Source organism: Manis pentadactyla, chromosome 2 (genome assembly GCF_030020395.1).
Source record: "Manis pentadactyla isolate mManPen7 chromosome 2, mManPen7.hap1, whole genome shotgun sequence".
Lineage (NCBI taxonomy): Eukaryota > Metazoa > Chordata > Mammalia > Pholidota > Manidae > Manis > Manis pentadactyla.
The window spans coordinates 175,918,559-175,940,705 of record NC_080020.1 but is presented as its reverse complement, the minus strand read 5'-3'; the positions used below and the strand labels follow the sequence as shown (position 1 = coordinate 175,940,705).

At 51.7% G+C, this 22,147-nt stretch overlaps 1 protein-coding gene across 1 annotated transcript; it reads left to right on the top strand.

Moving 5' to 3' along the window:
- Window positions 1-101: 101 nt before the first annotated feature.
- Window positions 102-21,425, top strand: ATP6V1B1 (ATPase H+ transporting V1 subunit B1). Its single transcript, XM_036908314.2, has 14 exons — window positions 102-260; window positions 6,428-6,483; window positions 13,726-13,824; window positions 14,018-14,111; window positions 14,671-14,748; window positions 15,618-15,757; window positions 16,701-16,802; window positions 17,434-17,531; window positions 18,505-18,628; window positions 18,777-18,927; window positions 19,153-19,235; window positions 20,270-20,374; window positions 20,569-20,698; window positions 20,777-21,425. The coding sequence occupies exons 1-14, from the start codon at window positions 143-145 to the stop codon at window positions 20,938-20,940; spliced, it is 1,542 nt and encodes a 513-aa protein (XP_036764209.2). The 5' UTR covers window positions 102-142; the 3' UTR covers window positions 20,941-21,425.
- The last annotated feature ends 722 nt before the right edge of the window (window positions 21,426-22,147 follow it).

Genomic DNA, 22,147 nt, shown 5'->3' with positions numbered 1-22,147 from the left:
GTTCACAGTCAGCCAGGGGAGGGTGAGGGGAGGGGTGGCCACAGGCGCAGTCTGGTCAGCTCTCTCCAGCTCTGGCTGGGTCCCGAGTGTCGGCTTGCCACCAGCAGTCTCAGCTACTCAGCTCCCAGCCTGCCGCCTCACCATGGCCACGGAGGTAGACAGTAGGCCCGGGGGGCTCCCCGGCAGCGGCTGCAACCTGGGCACAGCCAGAGAACACATGCAAGCAGTCACCCGAAACTACATCACCCACCCCAGAGTCAGTGAGTATGACCCCGCTGTAGATGAGGTTGGGGTGGCTGCAGGGTCCCTCTGCCCTGCTTCTCAGCCTCGGAGAAAGAGGAAGATCCGAGGCCCAGGAAGACCTAGGGAGTTCAGGGTCCAGTGGAGTAACGCAGGCGGCTGCTTGGACAAGGGCCACCTCTGCAGGTGGAGGGATGGAGATCCCCAATCCAGGCTGCCCCAGGGGAGAGGGCAGAGGAGTCCCTGCAAGCACCTTCTGGTCATCACCCTGATCCTGCCCTGATACCTCAAGTCCAGAGAGAGCTCCCCCCTCCCCCTGAGTGTGCGCCGTTTGTGTGTACATGCTCCTGTGTGAATGTGTGTGTGTTTGGGGTATGTGCATGTGTGCGCCAGAACACTCAGCGCAAGGAAATGTATGATTCAGCGTCTCGGGGGCTGTGTGCGGCACTGCAGAGTAGGTGTGCACTCTCAGAGTGGGGACATGACGTGTCACAGTGTGTGTCGTGTCAATGGGTGTATGTCGTGTGTGCATTCTAGGAGAGGCTGTCTGTGTGTGTAACCTGGGGGATGGCATGGGCCTGGGTGTGTGTGTGCTCCTACCTTCATTTGGGTGAGGATGTGTGCACATGTGTGTGTGACAGCTTGAGGGTGTGTGCAATCAGGAAGAGGAAACACGTGGCTGTATATGCATCCTGGTATACTCAGGGCGAGGGTGAGTGTGCGTGTGTACATGTGCACAGCATGTATGCTCATGGGAAGAACACAGCAAGTGCATGGTCAGGTGATGTCACATGTCTGCCAGTGTAGGGTTGGTGGAGGGGGAGTGCCTGGCATCCGGGTGTAGGGGTGTGTGTGGTCACAAATGCTGGAGTACACCTTGTAAGGTTCCAGAGGGGGAATCCCTGGGTGTGGCTTGATTGCCTGTCCTGCCAGGGGGCGCCAAGTCCAGGTGTCTGGGGCAGAGGGCCCAGAAGGCACCCAGGACCAAAGGGAACCCCCCCTCTCCAATCTCTCCCTGTCCAAGGTCATTCGCCCTAGCCTGGCAAATTCTTGAATTCTCAGACAGCCTAGCTCACTGGAGTAAACTGGCCTGGCCGGCAGCAGCCAAGCAGAGCCAGAGGCTTCTAACAGGGTGTGTAGGGAAAGAGGCTGGCCCAGTACAGCCTCTCTCCCCTACAGTTACCCGGTGCAGTAGGAGCAGGGGTGACCTGAGAGGGCTGCTGAGAGCTAGGGCAGTGGGGCCAACACCCACAGAGACCAGAGCTAGTGCAGAGTGGGCAGGCCCAGGGGCACAGGTGGACAGAGCAGGGTGCGTGGTGCCTCCTGAGGCCTGAGGCAGGCACTGAGGGGGGGAGTACATTCCAGCTGGGAGAAACTGAATTCAGGAGGCTCTGCAGGCCCTGCCTTGTGAAAGTACTGGAGGGGTGGAGGTCCAGATTCACCCCTAGGGCAAAGCTGGGGGCACCAAGGGCAGTAACTGGCACCCCCCTTGGGTCCAGAGCCCAGGCCTGGAGACCTGAGCTAAGTCACGTGTGATGGCTTGCCCCTGCAGGCTCCTTCCCCATCACCCCTCTTCTCTGGGGGAACAGGAGGGCTCTCTGGGGGCTGGGTGGGGTCTGAGGGCTGGACCTACGAGCTCAGCTTCCCTTCTCCCCCCAATGTGCTCTCCTAGGGACCCTGCAAGGCCTTTTCCAGACACTCCCCTCCCTGCCAGCCCTTACTTATAGTCAAGAAGCCCTGGCACAAGGGAAACCCCCAGGAGGTTTGGTCCAGGCTGGAACCCAGGGGTGGCAGCACTCTGTGCCTCCATGGGCGTCACTGTGTGTGGCCCTCACCTCAGCAGAAGTATTCAAACTCAAAGCCTGGCTCAGACACAAGGGTCAGTGCAGGGGAAGCCCCTGCAGCTGTGCTCACCGCCTGGCTGAAGCTGTCACTGCAATGACCAGGGCTGTGGCTGCATACCAGTATCCCTAGGGGTACATCCAGGGCCAGCCCCGCCCATCCCAGACACCCCCCCAACCCCCAGGGGCAGGCTGGAGGCCTTCCCTCTCCCACACAGAGGGCTTTCTCCAGGTGCCTGAGGGCCTTTCTCCCTGAGGGGCCCCTGCAGGCCCAGAACCCAGAGCTGCAGCGGGGGACTCTGCGGCCCTCTCCACCCCCCACCGCGCTACCCTGCTCCAGCCTGGCTCTCACCCCGGAACTCTACCCATTCCTGGGCAGGGCACCTTTGTGTAAGAGACAGAAAGAACCTAGCAAGAGATTTGGTGGTCCAGAGGGATGGGGCAGCTGGCCCCAGCCCCAGGGCTCCCTCAGCCATGGGTGGGGTGAGTCCAGGACAAGGCTTCCTGGAGGAGGAGGTGGGCTAACCAGGCCTGAGGGTGATTTCACTGCAGAAGCTGAGGAGGAAATGGGCCTGAGAGGAGAGTGCAGGTAGAACCAGATGGGGAGTGAACCCCAGCAGTAGCCACCCTGGGAAAGGAAGGCCCGTTTGCTCAGAGCTGGAGTTGCTCTGCAAGGGGAGGAGGTGGTATAGAGTTTTATCTTATCTCTTCAGAAGATGCTAGGCTGGGGGTGGGATGTAGGTGGGGTCAGGAAAGACAGACTGACAGCCTGGTGGGAAGGATGGAGCCAGGTTGGATCAACCAAGGGCTTGAGCTGCAAACTGCGCATTTTGATGCCTGCCTGTTTCCTCAAGAGAAAAGCCAGGGAGGTTATACTGACAGACTTCCTGGGGGTCTGGGGCTGATTCTAAAGGACCCTGCCTTCCAGCCCCTGTCGGCCCTCCCCTAATCACTCCAGCGGGGCCCAGGGAGGAGGTGCGGACCTGCTGCCCCGGGCTTGCCCCCACCCTGGCCTCTCGCTTGGGCGCCGGCCTCAGCCTCTCCCAAGCCGCAGGTGTGGCTGCACCGCTTGCCTAATTAGTGGGCTGCGGGGAGCCCCGCTGAGCCATTGACAGAGAAGGCGAACGGAGATGGGGGCAGGAGGGGCTCCACAGCCCCAAAGCGCAAAGTGCAGCCCAAAGTGTCAGCAGGGACAATGGAGGGGGGTGGGCAGAGCGGCCGGAGGGAGTGTCTGCAAAGTCTCAGGAAGGCCCACTGAAGGAGTGCCCCTAGAGGTCTGCTGGTCCAGGCCCCTGTCTCCAGCACGACCTGCCCTCCCCCACCCTGCCCCAACTTTCACCTCTCCGAAGGCTGGGTTGTGGCCATATTCCTTGAGTGCCCCCGATACTCTCCTGATCTGTGCTGTACCACAGGAGAGAGCAGCTGACTTTCTGGGCCTCCGTTTGCCTTTCATGCAATCAGCACAATCAGAGACGGGGCTAGTTACAAACAAAAGGCCTGGCTGCCAGCCAAGGACACCTTTGTTGGTCAGCCACCACCTTGGTTAGGTCCAAATCAGACAGCCTCTAAGAAAAGATATGGTGTAGTATGACAGGGGAGACGCAGAGCCCCAGGCTGAGGGGAGAGACTCAGTGTGTCTCAGTAAGGAGAGCAGGACACCCGGTCCTGGCAGCCGGCAGTGCTCCAGAGAGGAGCGGACCCAGTGGGCTGCTGGGGTCCAAAGGCAGGGCTTGAAGGATGCGAATAGCCCAGTGCTGAACCGAAATGACCACTAAGTGGATTATCTACAGTGAAAGGTCTTGGCTATGGAGCAATGTATTCATCCAGTAACCATTTATGAAGCCCACCTAGAGCCAGGCGCCCTGCCTGCTGGGAGCTTGGGAAGGTGGCTTACAGAGGAAGCTGGTGCACTGATGAGGGACTTAGGCCTCATTAGTCACCCATGTGGCCTGGGCTCGGGAGCCTGGACTTGCGGAAGCGTCTCTGCCTCAGGCAAGCCCTTTACCCTGACCTCTAGGCTCCTCTAGACCACAGCCACTCCTGTATTCCTCTAAGGTAAATTTATGGGATTTCTCTGGACAGAAACTGGCAGATGAGGGGGGGCAGCTATGAAGGAAGAGAGGAAGTTGAAAGATGTTTCCCACTAGAGTTGGAAATGATTCCCTGGGGCCTTCTGAACCTCGCACACTCCCACCTTCCTGCCCAGCCCTGCCTTTCTCTACCATCTCAGCCCTTTTGAGTAGTCTGGTGTTTTCTCTCATGGCTAGTAAGATGCCAGCTCTTCTGGGGGCTTATTAACATGAGGCACTCTGCCCCCCTACCCTTCATTCCTTGTTCTCACAATCCTTTTCTCCTGTTCTCCACCCTCCCTCTGCGGGGCTCACCTGCTCTGCACAGTTCTAGCAATCTAGAGAATTTGGTCAGCAGGCCCTGTGGGTGGGAGGGGAGTGTGTGGCCGCTTGGCTCTTGTTCTCCTTGGTGTGGAGGGCGATGCTCCAGCCTCTGCCTGACCCTTCCGCACAGGGGTCCTCCTATGCCCGCCACCCCGCTTAGCCCTCTGCCTCCTCTTTCTCAGCCCTCCACCCTCTTTCTTCACAGGATGGCAAGGGCCAGAGAGCAAGCCCTCGGGCTGGTGACAGGGCTCTCATCTGATTTAAGGCTGGGAAAGTGGAGCCAGGTAATGCCTTCCATAATTCACCCAGCAAATATTTGCTGAGTGTCTACTGTATGGCCGGCACTCTTCCGAGAGGTGGGGACTCAGCAGTGAGCACTCCGAACACCCCCGCTCTCATGTCTCATGGAAGTGGTGACTTCTGGCACCGCAGAAGCCAGCCTGTGCGCACCAGCCACGCTGCCCTTCTTCGTCCCCCAAAGACACTGAGTTCCTTCTCTCCTCTGCACTGCCTCACCTCTGCCAGTTGTGCCCTTTGCTCAGCCCCCTGGTAGCTGGCTGGATGACTCCACTTGACGCTGAAGCCTCAGCTCAATTGGCCCTAATCCTTGCAACGTGTTTCCTCTGAGAGCGAGCAGTTTCTCTTCTTGTCTTCCTGCAGTGCCTAAACGCAGGAGAGCCTTGAAAATGTCCACGCAGGATCACCTTCCCAGGTGGTCTTCCAGGCCCAAGTGCTGGTGAAAGGAACTTAGATCAGACAAATACAGGGGTTGACCACTGAGCCCTAGTCCAGGGAGGGCATGAGCTAGAGCATTTACTTTCCCTTGGTCTGGGTGACTATGTGCCAGGTACCTGGTAGCATGAGGGCAAGTGGCTGGGAGCCAGTGTGGTCTGATGAACAGACAAGGTGGGGTCCAGCCCCAGCTCTGCCACAAGCATGCAGGGTGACTTTGGGCCAGGCATTTGACCCTTCTGAGCCCCTTTCTCCTAGCCTGTTGAAAGGGGAGTTGGACAACTCTCCCTCTGAGGTCCTCCCAGCAACCTCAGACACCCCTGGCCATCCCGCCATGACAAGGCCCTTCACCTCAGCTGTCTTATTGGACCCGGGGAAGAGCTACAGTATCCCAGGGTTATGGGCGAGGCAGGGTCCCTCAGCTAGCCCCGAGCAGAACCAAAATAGCTCCCTGTCTGCCAGCCCATGGCTTCTCCTTTTGGGGTCCCCAACACTACAGTTAGGAAGTATTTCCTGATGTCTAACCAAATCCCTCCCTGTAAGCTGAGTTCATTTCCGCATTTGTGAGTCTCTCCTGCCACTAGGACTGGGACATTCGGCTTTTCCCTCCTTCCTTGTTGATCTCCCCCCACCCCCTTCCAGCTCCAGGGAGTCTGGGAGCCTCCCTGGGGGGGCTTGTGGCAGAGCAGGGGCCCTGGCTGGTTTTTCTCACTGATGTCTGCACTTCTCCCTGCCCCATGCTCAGTCGGTGTGGGTGACAGAGAAATGTAGTCCTGGTGAGAGGCAGGAGAGGGCAGTTCTCATCTCATCTCTAGCTGGGGCCCAGGAGCTTCTGGAAAATGTTGTGGGTGAAAGAGGAGGGAGTGGGAAAGAGGCTGGAGGGGAAGCAGCTTCAAGGATGAGAATGGCCTCTGCATGGCTGGGGAGGGGAGGGCAGGACTCCAAGGGGCCTCTGCCCTTGCCCTGGCCCTCCCCCAGCCTCTTGCAGGTGTCCGAGGCTGCAGGGGCCCTGCAGGCAGGGGCATGACCCTTACAGCAATGGTGGCTGGCCCTGTCACAGCTAATGACCCTGATGGCCCAGGCTGGGGAGGGGCTGGGGTGGTGCAGAGAGGGAGGGAAGACAGGGGATGCTTGTGTTTGTGTGTGAGTGTGTGTGTGTGTGTGTGTGTGTGTGTGTGTGTCTGGGTATGAGACCCTCACCTACCTCCACTCCTCCTCCAGCCTACAGGACTGTGTGCAGCGTCAATGGGCCCCTGGTGGTGCTGGACGAGGTCAAGGTAAGACTATTCTGCCTGTCCTCCATTCTGTGCACTGTCTTGCTGGCAGCATCCACTAAGGCATGTGGTTGTCACATAGTCACATGTCATCTCCCTGCCCCCTTCACCCCACACACTGTGCCTTCCAATTGGCCATGGATGGCGTTTTATTACCCCAGAGCCCCACACTGCCCTGTTACTGAACACCCAGCCCATGGCAGATGCTCAGTTTGTTCAAAGGAATGGTGGTAAGTAAATGAATGAGAGGAATGAGTGAGTGTTGGCATGACTAAATATGGACCTGTCAAAACCTGAGCCAATAATATTAAATAAATCATACCCACTCATTTCTGGAAACCAGATTCCAAGATCATATGGACATTATTGTTTGACCCACTAGTGCTGGGGACACCCTGGGAGGAGGTGTGGAAAGCTGGGGTCAGGCAGTCTGACTCAGACTTGAGTGTCAATCCCACCTCCATCCCACCCCTTCTACCAGCTACCTGTCAATCCTAAATCAGCAGCACCAGCCCCACCTGGGAACTTGTTAGAAAGACAGATTCTGGAACTCCACCCCAGACTGCCCGACAGGATAAGAAACCCTGGGGGTGGGGCCCAGAAGTCTCTTTTTAAAAGCCCTTCAGGTGACAGATGCTCCCTGAAGTTTGGCATGCATTTATCTAGGGCCCTAGTTGCCAGTTTCCTCATCTATAAAATGATAATAGGGTTGTTGTGAAGCTAGTCAGATGAATGTATTGTTATTACTCCTTCTCGAGAACAGCTAGTAAGGCAGAAATGCTAGCTGATTAAACAGCTGGTGCCACCTCCTGCCCCCTTGTCCCCCTCAACCACACTCACTCCCATCCCTATCAGTCTGTATAGAGCCCAGTGTAGTATGGGGAGTCAGAGCCTATACAGACATCCATTTTCTCAACTATAAAATGGGGCTGGATGAGGAAACTAGAGATAGATCTCCAGACCTATGGTTCTGTGATTGTTGGATGCATCTGTAACTCCTTGCAGAAGGGAATAACTGGGTAGGAGAAACACCCAGAGAACCCTGGGCCTGCAGAGGGAAGGAAAGGGATCAGCAGTTTATAGTCTCATAAGTTCAGGAGATGGAGAAGGCACCTTTATGCACCCGGCTCCATGGTCCCACACCGTCTTCCCTATTCCAGCGTTGCTTGGACGAACACCTCAATTCCTTCTCTACAGCGCCACCTTCTGCCCACATTGAGTCACACAGGCAATTAATCTTCCCGCTTCCATCCTCAAATGGGAAAATAATTTGGGGGAATATTTTGTGTAGATCAGAGGTTCTTAGCCCAGGGAATACGGACCTTGAAATTGTATGCAAAACTTCGAAGATGTTCATTCATGTGCCTGTGCATTTTTCTGAGGGTAGTTTCCACTGTTTCATCTGATTAAATGAGGTCTGTGACCCAGAAGAGATTAAACCACTAAGTGTAGAATGTAAAAATGACCCTCCTACATCTGTAAACAGTCACTCCCCCAGCCCCGGTGTCACAGAAGCACACACACACTCACAATCATACTCTCACACACAGGTTGTACAAACATTAAAGAGGAGTCCGGATATCTGACATCCCCTCTGCCTGGGATGTTCTAGAGAGATTTCACTACAGCAGTGGTTTTAAAACTTAAATATATATCAGAATCCCCTGGAGGGTTTCTTGGGCCCCAACCCAAAGTTCTGATTCGGCAGTCTGAGTCTTGTATTTCTGATAGGTTCCCAGGAGCTGCTCCTGCTGGGAAGGGGACCACACTTGGAGAACCACTATCTGGAGGGTCTTCCAACTCCTCTTGAATGCTCTGACTTACACGAACCCTTATTTGAGGCTTGGAGTAAGCACTCACCTTATCCACCAGACTTAGTTCCAGGTGCCTGTGGCTGCCCCCAAATTCAAAGGAAAAAGCTTTCAAAATTGTATGTATGAGCTCTGAAGACAGTTTCCAAAGAGCAGTTTCCAAACTGCCTTGGACATTGTCAGGAAAGGCCTTGGAGACCAGCACCTCCTTGTACAAGTCCTCCCGGGCTTGCTGAGAACTTCCCATTCTGTGCGTGTATACACAGCTCCCCTCTGCCTCACCCCTTGCTGGTTGAGAATTCGGTTGAATCTCAAGCAGAGGAGATGGATTACGCTGAACCATCCCTATACCCTGCAGTCTTCTTAGTAGCGAATAGTGGGAGTTGAGGGAATCAGTCTTCCTAGTTGTGTCTGGGAAATGGGGTGCCTCTGAGTATAAGCTCATTACTGTGTGCTGGAAATCTGCCCCTGCACTTGCTGCTCTAACTGACTATGACCACCTCTCCCCCCAAATAAATAACCAATGCAAGCACACACAGAGCTTGTTATTCTCTCTCTAAACGATTCCAGACTACACCTTCCATGCCAGGGTTTGATGACAGTTCTTCCTGTGTCTGACTGTGATCTCTCTGCTATTTAAAGTTCACTTTCTCTGATTCCATCTTTAGGGGACACAGTGCGCCACCTTCTCTCCACTCTCCTTTCCTCCCATCCTCCCTCACCCACATAAACCCACATTAAAATGATCACCTTTTATCACCCTACTGCCTGGTTTTTATTAGGCTCATTGCCTGATTTCTTTGGGGTCCACTGTGGCCTGTGCACTTTCCAGAAATTTTCCTCCTGAGGTTGGCAGGCCACCATCAGCTGCGCAGACGAACAATGGAGCTAGTGGCTGTTTTGGGTGGAGAGACACAGGCGCACACAGAGTGACGGAGAAATCCCAGCGAGGACTTTAGCTTGTTTTCCAAGGCCTCGCAGTCCTTGCTCTTGGGCTCCCTCTTGTGGTGGAAGCCAGAGGCGGCTGGGCATTAGCTGCTTGCCGACCTGAGGGCCTGCCTCTTGGGGAAGAGCCCCACTCTTCCCCACCCTCGGGGGGCATCGAGTATCTTTTTATCAGTTTAGATTTCACTTTCTCCTCTGTGAAATCTTCCTGTTGCACGTTTTGAGTTGTGGGAGTTCTTTGTTTAGTGTTCACTTTTGTGTATGGTATCTGCTATACAGAAATTTCAAATGTTTACGTAATTAAATACTTCAATTATTTCATTTATGGCTCCCAGATTCCTTACTTTGCTTAAAGACATCTCTTATCCAGTTTTTAAATGGATTTTTCCATAAAAGGAAAGAATAACTTTTCTAGTATTTTGTTTGTTTTAGCTTTACATTTAATAACCCAGATTTACTGGCTAATAGTTTATTTCTAATTGCTGCATCTATATTTATGAGAAAAATCGATCTGTAGTTGTTGTTTTTTTCTGGTGGGGGTTACTATCATTATTGGATTGGAGTTTGGGAAGTTTTCCATTTCGCAGTTTTGTTCCCAGTCTTTCCTTTCTGTTCCTTTTATGACTTTGGCTGGTTCCTCCAGTGCAATGCTGAGGAGAACAATGCTAGCAGGCACTGATGTTCTGGTCCTAATTTTAAAGAGAATTTTTTTTATACCTTATACCATTCATTGAATATGATATTTTCTGTAGGTTTTTTTTGGATACTTTTTGGGGTTAAGGAATTTCCCTTCTATTCTGTATTTTCAAAGAGTAGTTTTGTTCGTTTTTGTGTTTTTAATCATGGATAGTTTTTTTAGCTTTTTCGAAAAATTCTTGAGACAATCACATGATCACTTCTTCCTTTTATCTTGAATCCATTAATAAGATACATTACACTAATAGGTTTTCTACTATTAGACTAGCATTGAATTCCCAGAATAATCCCAGCTTGATCTTCTTTATTTTTATTTGTATGTGTTTTCATCATTTTTGTTTTCCAATTTTTTCTTTTATTAATTGGTTTGTATGTAGCTTGATCTTTTTCATATCTTACTGGATTAGGTTTGCTAATATTTGTTTAGGATTTTTGCATTTATGTTTATAAATTAGATTGCTTGTAATTTTCCCATGATTATCTGATTTTGTATCAAGGTTTTCCTTGTTTCATAAGAAGAATTAAAGACCATCCCTTTTATTCCAGTCTTTCAAAAAGCTTAAGTAATTTTCAAATTATTTGTTCCTTGACTGTTAGAACTCACTGGTAAAACTATCTGGTGTTTTTCTCATAGAAAGATTTGAAACTATCCAATATCTGTCTTAAACGTTATTAGGATTAATTAGTCTGGCTTTCTATTTCATTTCCTTATCTTAAGGGGGTACGTTCTAAAACCCCCACTGGATGCCTGACACCATGGATAGTATCAAACTGTATATATACATATGTGTTTCTGACACATACATACCTATGAAAAAGTTTAATTTATAAATTAGGCACAGTAACTGATTGACAACATAGTAATAAAATAGAATAACTATAATAATATATTGTTCTGCAAATGTGGTCTATCTAAAAATATCTTATTGTACTGTACCCACCCTTCTTGGGATGATGTGAGGTGATAAATTCCTATGAGATGAGATGAGATTAATGATGTAGGCAATAGTCTACATTGACCTTCCTATTATAGTTCAGGAGGATCATCCGCCTCTGCACTGTGGTTGCCCACAGGTAACTGAAACCACAGAAAGTGAAGCTGCAGAAAAAGGGGAAGGATGCAATTGGTTGTGGTTTGAGTCGTGTGCTGCTGTACTTCATTCATTTCATCTGCGCTCTGAAATATATTGCAGTTATACTTGTCCATAATTCCTTTTATTATGTTTTTAATATTATTAGCATAGCTGGTTTTGACTTTTTTTCCCCCAACAATTATTTCTTCATGCCTTTTTTCTTAATCAGTGTTGTCAGAGATTTGTCTGCTTTATTAGGCTTTTCAAAGAACCATTTTGGCTTTCGGGATCTTCTCTATTACATAGTTGTGTTCTGTTTTAATGATTTCTGCCCTTTTATAATTCCTTCTACTTTATCTGGAGTTTTAATGCTGTTCTTTTCTCTAACTTCCATTTTGCATACTTTTAAACTTCCTCTTTTTTAATATAAGCATTTAAGGCTTTAAATGCATCATATGTATGTTGATACAGTTTTTCATTATTGCTTAGTATTTTCTAATCTGATGGTAAATTCTATACTTAGAGTGTTTTTATATTTCCAAATACACGAAGTTTTTCTCCCTATCTTTTTGTTATTGGTTTCTAACTTCCTTTGATTATGGTCATAAAACATGCTACAGCTGGGTGTGTTCTGTAGGTCATGGCAGGAAGTGGTACCCCTTTCATTCTTTTCTATTTTGCCTGTTATTTCAGCTTCGATTTCCTCTAGTGTCCAAGGAGTGACTTAGAGGAGTACTTTAATTTCCCTGAATATTAGGAACATTGGAGAGAAAGCTGTTGTCTCTTTTTACATTTATTTTTATTGGATTATGATTATTACTGATGTAAATCAACCACCTGGGAAGCAAGGTGAGGAAGCCTGGGGGATGCTATGCATTGTCTCTAGTACCTCTGCTGGGAAGAAGGTGCAGGTACATGATGTAGCTCTCTTGGTACTGGCGAAAAATGAGGATAAGTGCCAGTGGGAGGCTCAGTTCTCCCAGCCCAGCTTCTCTGGCCCAGCACATAGCCTCCTCTAGATGTGGGTAAAGACCGGGAATCTGGTTCCTGGAGCACAGACACCTACTTTGGGGATTCTGTTGGGGCAGATTTCCACCTGTCCCCCTGCTGCCTGTGGTCCTGGAGGGATAGCTTAATTGTTTTTTTAAATTGAGTTATAATTCACATGCCATAAATTTCACTCTTTTTAAGTGTGCAATTCAGTGGTTCCTAGTATATACACAGACTTGTGTTGTGCAACCATCACGACTATTTGATTCCAGAACATTTTCAACAACTCAGAAAGAAACCCTGTGCCTGTTAGTTGTCACTTTCAATCTTTCCTCCCTCCACCTCCCAGCAGCCACTAGTCTTTCTGTCTTTATGAATTTGACTATTCTGGACATTTCTTATCAATGAAATCACATAATATGTGACTGGTTGTGTCTGGCTTTTTAAACTTAGTATATGTCTTCAAGGTTCATCCATATTGTACTGTGTATCAGAACTTCATTCTTCTTTAAGGCTGAATAATATTCCTTTGCATATGTACACTACCTTTTATTTATATTTTCATCAGTTTGTGGATATTTGGGTTGTTCCCACTTTCTGGCTATTATGAATAATGCTGCTATGAACGTTCATATACAAGTTTTTAGGGGGACGTATGTTTTCTTTTCTTTTGGATGTATACCTGGCAGTGGAATTGCTGGGTCATATGGTAACTCGATGTTGAACCTTTTGAGGAACTGCCAGACTGTCTTCTGAAATGGTGTACATTTTACATTCCTGCCAACAGTGACTGAAATTTTGTCTGGCTTCAAAAAATGAGGGCTCCAATTTGTCTACACTTTCAAAAACACTTGTTATTATCTGTCTATTGATTATGGCCATATTAGGGAGTGTGAATGGTATCTCATTGTGGTTTGGATTTGCATTTCTTTAATGACTAATTGTGTTGACCATCTTATGTGCTTATGGGCCATTTCTATGTCTTTTTTAAAGAAATGTCTGTTTAGGTCCTTTGCCCATTTTTAAAATTGGGTTATTTGTCTTCTTACTGTTGAGTTATAAGAGTTCTTTATATATTCCAGATACTAGCCTCATTCTTTTTAAACTGATAAGAATAGGTACTACACTCTGAGTAAAAAAAAAGTGATTGCCTGATTCAATTATTTTTATTCCTGAAGACTGTGAGGACCACATGTGAATTAATCCCAACCCTGTGGCTAGCAAAAGACTACCACTGGTACAAGGGGACATCTGGGAGCCAAGGAGAGCTCTTTGCCACTGTGCTCACTGTTAATTCACAGAGGTAGAAACAACTGTGCCATCCAGGAAACTTAATCACCCGTAACAGCTACTCTATTTCACTGAACTGTCACAAGGTCCCAGGTACCAGCCAATGACTTTACGAGTGTCGTTTTCTCCTAACAGCAGCACTGTGAAGTAGGTATTACTATTCCCATTTTAAAGAGGAGCAGAGTAAGGCTCAGAGATGTTAAGTAACTTCAATTCTAACCCTGGTCTTCCAGCAATAAAGTTGGCACTCCCACGAATCCAGGTATACTGCCTCCCAAACAATTCAAGCTTCCCATGTACTGACCCCTCAAGCTCATTTCCAAGAGTGTCTGGGCCCAAGAAGGGAGAAAGAAGCTTGGGACTGGTCCAGGAAGGATGGGAGGAGACGGGGGCTTCGCCCCTGGTCTCACTGTCGCTCTGGACTGCTCTCCTCCTGCCAGTTCGCCCAGTACGCGGAGATCGTTAACTTCACCCTCCCCGACGGGACTCAGAGGAGTGGCCAGGTGCTCGAGGTGGCTGGGACCAAGGCAGTTGTCCAGGTAAGTGGACAGTTGGCTAGTTGAATAACTGAATGGACCCACAAAGTTTCCACATTAAAAGTTCTGAAGGCAGCCACGTCCACTTTTCCCCAGAGCACGTTGCCCAGAGCTGGGCATGAAAGGAACCCAGAATGGGAGGCCCCATTCTCCCCAGCAAGCCCCTTACTAGAGTAACTAACCTCTTGTCCCACAGGTGTTTGAAGGGACCTCTGGGATTGATGCCCAGAAGACCACCTGCGAATTCACAGGGGACATCCTACGGACTCCAGTGTCAGAGGACATGCTGGGTGAGGGGTGGGGTGCTTGTCTGTCCTCCCAGCCCAGCCTCCCTGACCAAGTGCTTAGCTTGCAGTGCTGTCATTGCCTCTTTACAGGTCTGCCTCCCCTGGGAGCTCTTTGAGGTCAGAGGTTGTGACTTTTCTCTTTGGCCCCCAACCCCAGCTCAGGGCCTGACATACAGCAGGTATAAGGAAGGCAGGCCCCATGAACTAGAGGCATGAGAGGCAGCCATCTCTCCGGGGTCAGGCTGAAACAGACTGCACATCTCTAATTTTCTCCCAAAATCTGCCATACCTGGCTCTCTCCTTTTTCCAGCCCTAAAATCCCCATTAGAGTGACTGTCCTGGGTGGAGGCCTTGCCATAAAGGCTTCCAGGAGAGTAGGGAAGACCCCCAAGGGGACAGTCACTGTAGCCAGCTCTTGGAGTAACTGAGGGCTGAAGGGAGGAGGGCATGGGGCAGTTGGGATGTGAGGGCCGGGTGGGAACGGGTGACGGTGTGGCGGGTGAGCAGCTGTGAGAGACCCAGGGTGGCCCTGAGCACCCGCAACACTCCTCACCCACCCCAGGGCGGGTTTTCAATGGCTCCGGCAAACCCATCGACAAGGGGCCAGTGGTCATGGCGGAGGACTTCCTGGATATCAACGGTGAGTGACCAGAGGCTCCTGACAGCTTTGGGGACCCCGCCCCCAACCACCTTCCCCTCCCCTAGTCACAGCCTCTGCCGCCTTGGACATTCTGCTATGGACAGAGGACAGAGGCAATCGCCCAGGGCTCAGCCCCAGGGACGGTCAGACTAACAGGCAGATCAGAGCTGCAAAGGCCTCCCGTCCCCAAATCCACCCCAGAGCCTGAAATACTGCCACCAGCACCTCAGTTCCAGCTCCTGTAAAATGCCATCATCGATGTGCAAAGTTCCACGTGTGCCCCAGGACCATCACCCTCCCGCCGGCCAGTTCCCCGTCCCCCACCAAGAGCTGGCTGGAGTGGCTTGCGGGAGCAGACCCAGGACAGGCCCTCTCAGGAGGGAAGCCGTCCTGAGCCCTCCAACCGTATCACATCAGTTCTGAGGCTGTGACAGCAGTCTGCAGAGGTCCCAGGCCCAAGGCCTCACAGCACGTCGGCGGCACTCAGCCCCTCAGACAGGAGGTTTCGAGTCATCCTTAGGTGCTCTGAGCCCCACCCAGCACTTGGAGGTCTTGAGGAGGGCCTCAGCCTGAGCCCCCACCTGCCTGCTGCTTCAAATGCACCAGAGCAGCAGAGTCCACGGGAGCCCCGGGCTGGTGGCTGTTTAACTACAGATTGATTTAAATGGAATAAAACTTCATTTCAAAACCACACTTGACGTACTTAATATCTTCATGTGGCTGGGGCTACCTTCTGGGTGGTTACAGTACATTTCCATCATAGCAGAAAATTCTGTAAACACTGCTGCTCTGGGGTCTGGGGCCGAGCTGGGGGAGGGCAGGGAAGGATTTGGCCCCTTGATTGTGGGTCCGTGATTGCTCTCTCCCAGGCCAGCCCATCAACCCACACACGCGCATCTACCCCGAGGAGATGATTCAGACGGGCCTCTCTCCCATTGATGTCATGAACAGCATTGCCCGTGGTCAGAAGATCCCCATCTTCTCAGCGGCTGGGCTCCCCCACAACGAGGTGAGGACTGCAGGTCCTGCAGGCACAACCAAGGGGAAGGGACAGAGCAGAGGCCAGGGCTGGCAGACCAGCGAGGAGGGCCTCCTGTGCCAAGCAGGCCAGGGCCAGCTGAGCTGGGGTCACCGGCATGCAGAGGGGCAGCTGCCCTCTGGCAGCTCATGGACTCAGTGCTGCACAGACCTCAGTGTCCCTAAACAGGTGTTCCAGCCTCTGCCCTGAGTGGTGCTCAGGGGCAGCCCCAGCGTTGAAAGCCCTGCTCAGCTGAGCTGACAGCTCTACCCACTGGTCCTTGCTGTGGTCTTCACACTGCAAGGACCTGCACCAAAAGAACCCCTCCTCGTGCAGCCCCATGGCCATCTGAAGGCTCCCTGTGCAGGGTCCCTCCCCTCCCCCTGCTGCCAAGAGTGACAGCCCAGTTCTTCTCAGAGAAGCTGGTGTGACAAGGTTCCTAGATGTTCCCCCTCACCACCACCACTTCTAGATGTGTCCCAGCTCAACCTCGAAGTGGCCTGAGTGATTAGAGGGCGTAAGTGCCCATGCCCACCCTTACACATCCTGGATCTGGACATGGTGCGTGGTAACTGCACACACAGCAGACCTGGGGCAAACCCCAGATCAACCTCAGCAGCAGGCTCAGGCAGTTCTAAAGGGCCAAGATGCCCCAAACCTTTGCCAAGGCAGTTGCTCTTTGGAACTGTGACTCTACCCTGCCCCTGACAGGCACCCTCAGTCCTTCGGAGCCACAGAATAGGGCAGCACCTCCCCTGAGAACACTCGTGGGACCTGGGGCAGCCCTGTCACCTTTGTGGGCTTGGATCCCTCCCACCAAAGGCCTCGGCAGGAGGATGGCCAGGAAATCGTCCCATCCATCCTCGGTGGTACTCAGTAGGGTGGGTTATGGCCTCTGGTTCTGACATCCTTCCTTCAACCTGCTCCACCCCAGATTGCTGCCCAGATCTGCCGTCAGGCCGGGCTGGTGAGGAAGTCCAAGGCGGTGCTGGATTACCATGATGACAACTTCGCCATTGTCTTTGCAGCCATGGGGGTAAGAGGGGCGAGGCAGCTGGCAAGTTCTGGAAGCTGTGGGCAGGCAGCCTTGCCTCCCTCGGTCCCTGGCACTGCCTGATCTGATGGGGGAGGTATAGTACTTCTCCTCAGGAAACTCTCAGAGTCCAGGCCTGCCTGGTGGAAGGGGCAAGAGCATGACTGGAGGCAGTGGGCTCAGTGACTAGGGGTCTGCGTCTCCCCAGGCACCCCAAAGGCCATGGCAGCTCTAAGATGAGCCCAGGGCCTGGAGGACAGGGAAACCCAGAATCTGCAGAGACAAGACAGCTCTGGGAAGCGGATACCAAGGTCCCTAGAGGGGCCAAAGAGGGACAGGGAATTTAGAAGGAAAGCAGCTGGCCGAGTGAGGGGTGGTGATGCCACTGGGCAGAGCTCAACCTGAAGAAGTCTGAACCTGTCTTTGGGGGTCTGATGAGCCCTGCCCAGGACTGGGCAGCAAACCCAGCCCCTTCCCCCTCAAGCCCTGGTCAGCCCACCAACCATGACGCCTTCACCCCCAGTGACTGCTAGCCAGCCAGTCAACACCTCTAGTGAGAAGAGGTGGGAGGGGCCAGGGCCCCTGCCTTCAGACCACAGGGCCCTGCCTCCAACCCTCCCTGCTGTGTGTCCAGGTGAACATGGAGACAGCCAGATTCTTCAAGTCTGACTTCGAGCAGAATGGCACCATGGGGAATGTCTGCCTCTTCCTGAACTTGGCCAATGACCCCACGTGAGCCTCCCCTGGTGCCCACACTGCCCTCAGCCAGCAGGTGCCATCCCCTTCCTAGACAGGACTCAGAGGCATCCCAGAACTACAGCTGTGTGCCTGAGCTGGGCGAGCAGCCCCTTGATGTGGAGTTGGGGGAAACAGGCTAGGTGAGGGGCAGGGATAGCCCTGGAGAGACAGGGAGCCAGACCCCACTTCTGCATGCAGCCCCTCCACTCTTTCCACAGCCTGCGTCCAGCCATTGTCCCAAGTCAGGGCTCCTCATCCTGCGTCACTTCCACAAAGTCATCACTAAAGAGGTGTTTCCTAAACCATTTGTTTAAAAAACTGCTATTTTAAACATTCAGAAAATGTGAGTTTAAATCTGTGGGTCAAGTGGATGAGAAAGATTCTACTAAACTGTCCTGGGTACTGAAGTGCTCCAAAAACTAAGTGACAGATTTCTGGAGGCCAAGATGACATCACTGGAGACCCATAGGCACCGAGCACAGGGATTAAGAGTGCCTGAGCCCAAGAAATAGACTCAGGAGAGTTCAGGGTGGAAAGGGGCTGCCAGGGCAGGCAAGCAATCCAGAATGTGTGCACTCAATGCCTCTGCAGCAGTGAGAGGGATGGTGAGGACATGGAGCAGGTGCTCCAGCAGACCCAAGTGCTGGGGCACCCTGGGCATGGGCTCAAGGCCATTGTCATCCTCACCTGACACCCCTGGCACTGCCTGTCTCACTGTGCCAGCTGCCCAGTGTCTGTCCCCTTTCCTACCATGCACAGCAGGAGCGGGGGAGCTTGGGGCTTGGCTGAGTCCTCACTCCAGGAACCAGAGCCCCAACCTGGGGGCTGGGGGCTGGGGCTCATCTCACCCACTGCTCTGCTGCTGTGCACAGTAACAGCCTCCCAGTTCACTTTCCAGTCAGCACTGGGGCTAAATGGAGCACAGATCTAGGCCTCCAGGTTCTCTAAACATTGCCCATATCTCTAGGATCGAGCGGATCATCACCCCTCGTCTGGCACTGACCACTGCTGAATTTCTTGCCTACCAGTGTGAGAAGCACGTGCTGGTCATACTGACTGACATGAGCTCCTATGCAGAGGCCTTGCGGGAGGTGAGGTGGCTGGCAAGGGGTTCTCCTTACCTCTCCCTAGTCCCTGCACCCCAAGCTCACCCACCCAGGTCTGCCCCCACTCCATTTCTTAAGGTCACTGAACCTCCCACTCTCCCTGAATCAGCTCCTTATCCCATGGGCATTGCAGGTCTCAGCTGCCAGAGAGGAGGTGCCTGGGCGCCGTGGCTTCCCCGGGTACATGTACACAGACCTGGCCACCATCTACGAGCGGGCAGGCCGCGTGGAGGGCCGGGGTGGATCCATCACCCAGATCCCCATCCTCACTATGCCCAATGATGGTGAGCCCCCTCACTGTGCACTACACCGGAAGCCCCCTGCCCCCTTCCCACCCAGACACTAAAGGGCCCATGCCTTCTCTGCATAGATCGGTGGTAGCTGTGCTCTTCCATCAGGGCAAACATTGTCCTTTCCTTGCCATCACACACCCCCATCACTCCCACGAGGGGAGGGAACCCACAAAGCCCTGGGCAGGTCTACACTGAGACTAGCAAATTTCCTTGTAGATATCACCCACCCGATTCCAGACCTGACAGGCTTCATCACAGAAGGACAGATCTACGTGGACAGACAACTTCATAACAGACAGGTACTCTCCCCTCCCTACCCACTTCCTGCTCTCCCCAGCACCCCACAGGCCCTGACTAACAGATGTCCCACCACCCCCTGGACTTCATCTCTCCCTGAGTTAGGGCCACGCAAGGCTGACCCCAAACAGAAGATAATGCCCCAGGAAGACTGTTCACAGACAGAAGATAGGTCTGGGTAGAATCCAGCCTACCTGGCTGTGGGACCTTGAGAAAATAACTTCTTCTCTCTGATCCTAGGGTTCTTCATATATAAAATGGGAACAATAATACTTATATAAGTGCATTGTGAAAGATCAAATAAGTTGGCATAAAGAAATATCAAGCAGACAGTAGATACCAAATAAATACCATTTCTCTTTCCTTTCCAGTAATTTGCTTTGGTGAACAAAAACAGTGGGTTATAGACACAAGCAGATGGTGAATAATGTGCCAACGCATTAGAAAATGTGTTTGTCCCTCCGAGGTTAAAGACAGCTCCTATGACTTTTTCCTCTTTGCTTGGCAGGTCCTTTCTGTAACTATTTTTTTAAATTAAGGTATCATTGATATACAATCTTATGAAGGTTTCACATGAGCAACATGTGGTTTCAACATTCACCCATATTATCAAGTCCCCCCCCCACCCTATTGCAGTCTCTGTCCATCATCGTAGAAAGATGTGCAGCCTGTAACTATGAAATGTCAACCTGATTTTTGTCCAAATAATCAAAAGTTTTAGAAGAGTGAGCCTTTCACTAAGGTCATGTCCTCTCCCACCTGCCCTCTCCTGTCTAGGAGCACAGACACAGAATCCTGCATACCCAAGTCCTAAGATTTGGGAGACAAAGGAGGGCAGGGGGTCTAACCTTGTTGTGTTGCCTTTAATTGCACAGGCATCTGCTTCGAAAAAAAAAAAAACAAGAAAAAAGGAGGGCAGGGTGTGACCAGCCCACCTCTCCACAGGATGAATGAGGATCCCAAGGGGAAAGGGAGACAAGCAGGGGAGGGAAGGAAAGCTGGACTCTGCCCACCACTCCCTTCTTCTGCTCCCCAGATCTACCCCCCCATCAACGTGCTCCCCTCCCTGTCTCGGTTGATGAAATCGGCTATTGGGGAAGGCATGACAAGAAAGGACCACGGAGATGTCTCCAGCCAGCTGGTGAGAAGGAGCGCCCAGGGGTGCCAGGGAGGCTAGTTTCACAAGCTGGAAGTCTGAGCCCTAAGTGGACCACGAGCTTTTTTCCTGGCAAAATCCCTTCCCTTCTGGGGCCCTCGCACAGCAGATTGGGGGCCACTGGGCTCCATGATAAGCCGGCCTGACTGCCAACCCCCCGCCCCTGCCTCTCCACCCAGTACGCCTGCTACGCCATCGGAAAGGACGTGCAGGCCATGAAGGCAGTAGTTGGGGAGGAGGCGCTCACTTCTGAGGACCTGCTGTACCTGGAATTCCTGCAGAAGTTCGAGAAGAACTTCATCAGCCAGGGTGAGGCCCGTAACTCGCCTACGCCGACACACACACACGCACGCACGCACACCTCTAACACTCCTGCTCTGTCCCTAGGCCCCTACGAGAACCGCTCCGTGTTTGAGTCCTTGGACCTAGGCTGGAAGCTGTTGCGCATCTTCCCCAAGGAGATGCTGAAGCGCATCCCGCAGAGCGTGATCGATGAGTTCTACTCCCGCGAGGGGGCGCCGCAGGACCCCGAACCCGGCACTGAGCTCTAGCCGCCCGCAGCCTGGCCGGAAGCCGGTCCTGGGACCGCTGCCCTGGGCGCTCGCGTCGACGCACCGCTCCGCATTCGCCCTGGTCCCACGCACCTGAGCCAGCTGCTCCCATGCCCACCCCCAGCTCCCTGCCGGCTATGCGGGGCTCTCACGCGCCCCCCCTTTCCCTGGATGCCCCACACTGGGGAAAAAACAGTGTGTTTCATTTTTTAAAGCCCCCAAAATAAGAAGTAACTGAGATGAATTTATCTTATGTGAAAACGAGATTGGCAAAACATGGATAATCGTTGGAGCTGACCATGATAGGTAAATGAGGTTCATTAAACTATCTACTTAAGTAAGAAAGGCACATTAGTGTCTTAGCGGCGAAAACAGAATTCCTCCTAGGGAGATTTATCTTTGTTAAGAAATATCTTGATAAATTTCTTGGTTGGAACATGAGCTCAGTGGTTATGGAAAGGATAATAAAGACCACAAAAGATCTGTCTGACTCTAAACAGCTCTGCCTAGAGATGTTAGGGAGGAATTTTGGTTGCTTCTGAGAGGGAGGGAGGGAAGTTGCTGGGGAGCTAGCCTGAGGCATGTAGCGGGTGCAGGAGGCTGAGAAAAGGTCCTCCAGCTAAGAAGTGAGTGGAGAGCATCCTAAAAACCAGGATCCCTGAAATTGCTTTGAGAGCTGCCTTCTCTTCTGTAATGTCAGCCCCTGCTGTCCTCTGTGCCCCATCTACAGTGAAGGGATGACTATTTCCTAAGAGGGAGGAGATTGGGAGGATGGATCCTCAGCAAAGGGCTGAGATCCTTTCCTGGGTCAGGAGTTTTTGGATCAAGAGCTGATGCCAAAGGGGCCCTGAGAATAAAATTCCCATCCCCAGGACCATTAAAATCTATCTGGGGGAAAGCTTTTGGGTTTCTCCACAGGGTATAGGGTGGTTTTTTATTTAATAACAGCTTTATTGAGACAGAATTCACATACCATACAATTTACCTATTTATACAATTCAACTTTTAGTATATTCTTGAATTGTACAACCATCACAAGAGTCAATTTTAGAACATTTGCATTACCTCAAAAAGAAACCTTGCATCACTAGCTATGACCCCTCAACCTCCTCTTCTGCCCCTTCCCCAGCCCTAGGCAAGCATTAAGCTACTTTCATTTCTAGAGCTTTGTCTGTTCTGGACATTTCATATAAATGGAATCATATGA

Excerpts from the sequence above, each read along its gene's own strand:
- ATP6V1B1 (XM_036908314.2), top strand. The coding sequence starts at position 143 with ATGGCCACGGAGGTAGACAGTAGGCCCGGGGGGCTCCCCGGCAGCGGC. Across the intron at positions 6,484-13,725 it reads TGGTGCTGGACGAGGTCAAG|TTCGCCCAGTACGCGGAGAT; the intron begins GTAAGACTATTC and ends TCCTCCTGCCAG. Across the intron at positions 16,803-17,433 it reads TTGTCTTTGCAGCCATGGGG|GTGAACATGGAGACAGCCAG; the intron begins GTAAGAGGGGCG and ends CTGTGTGTCCAG.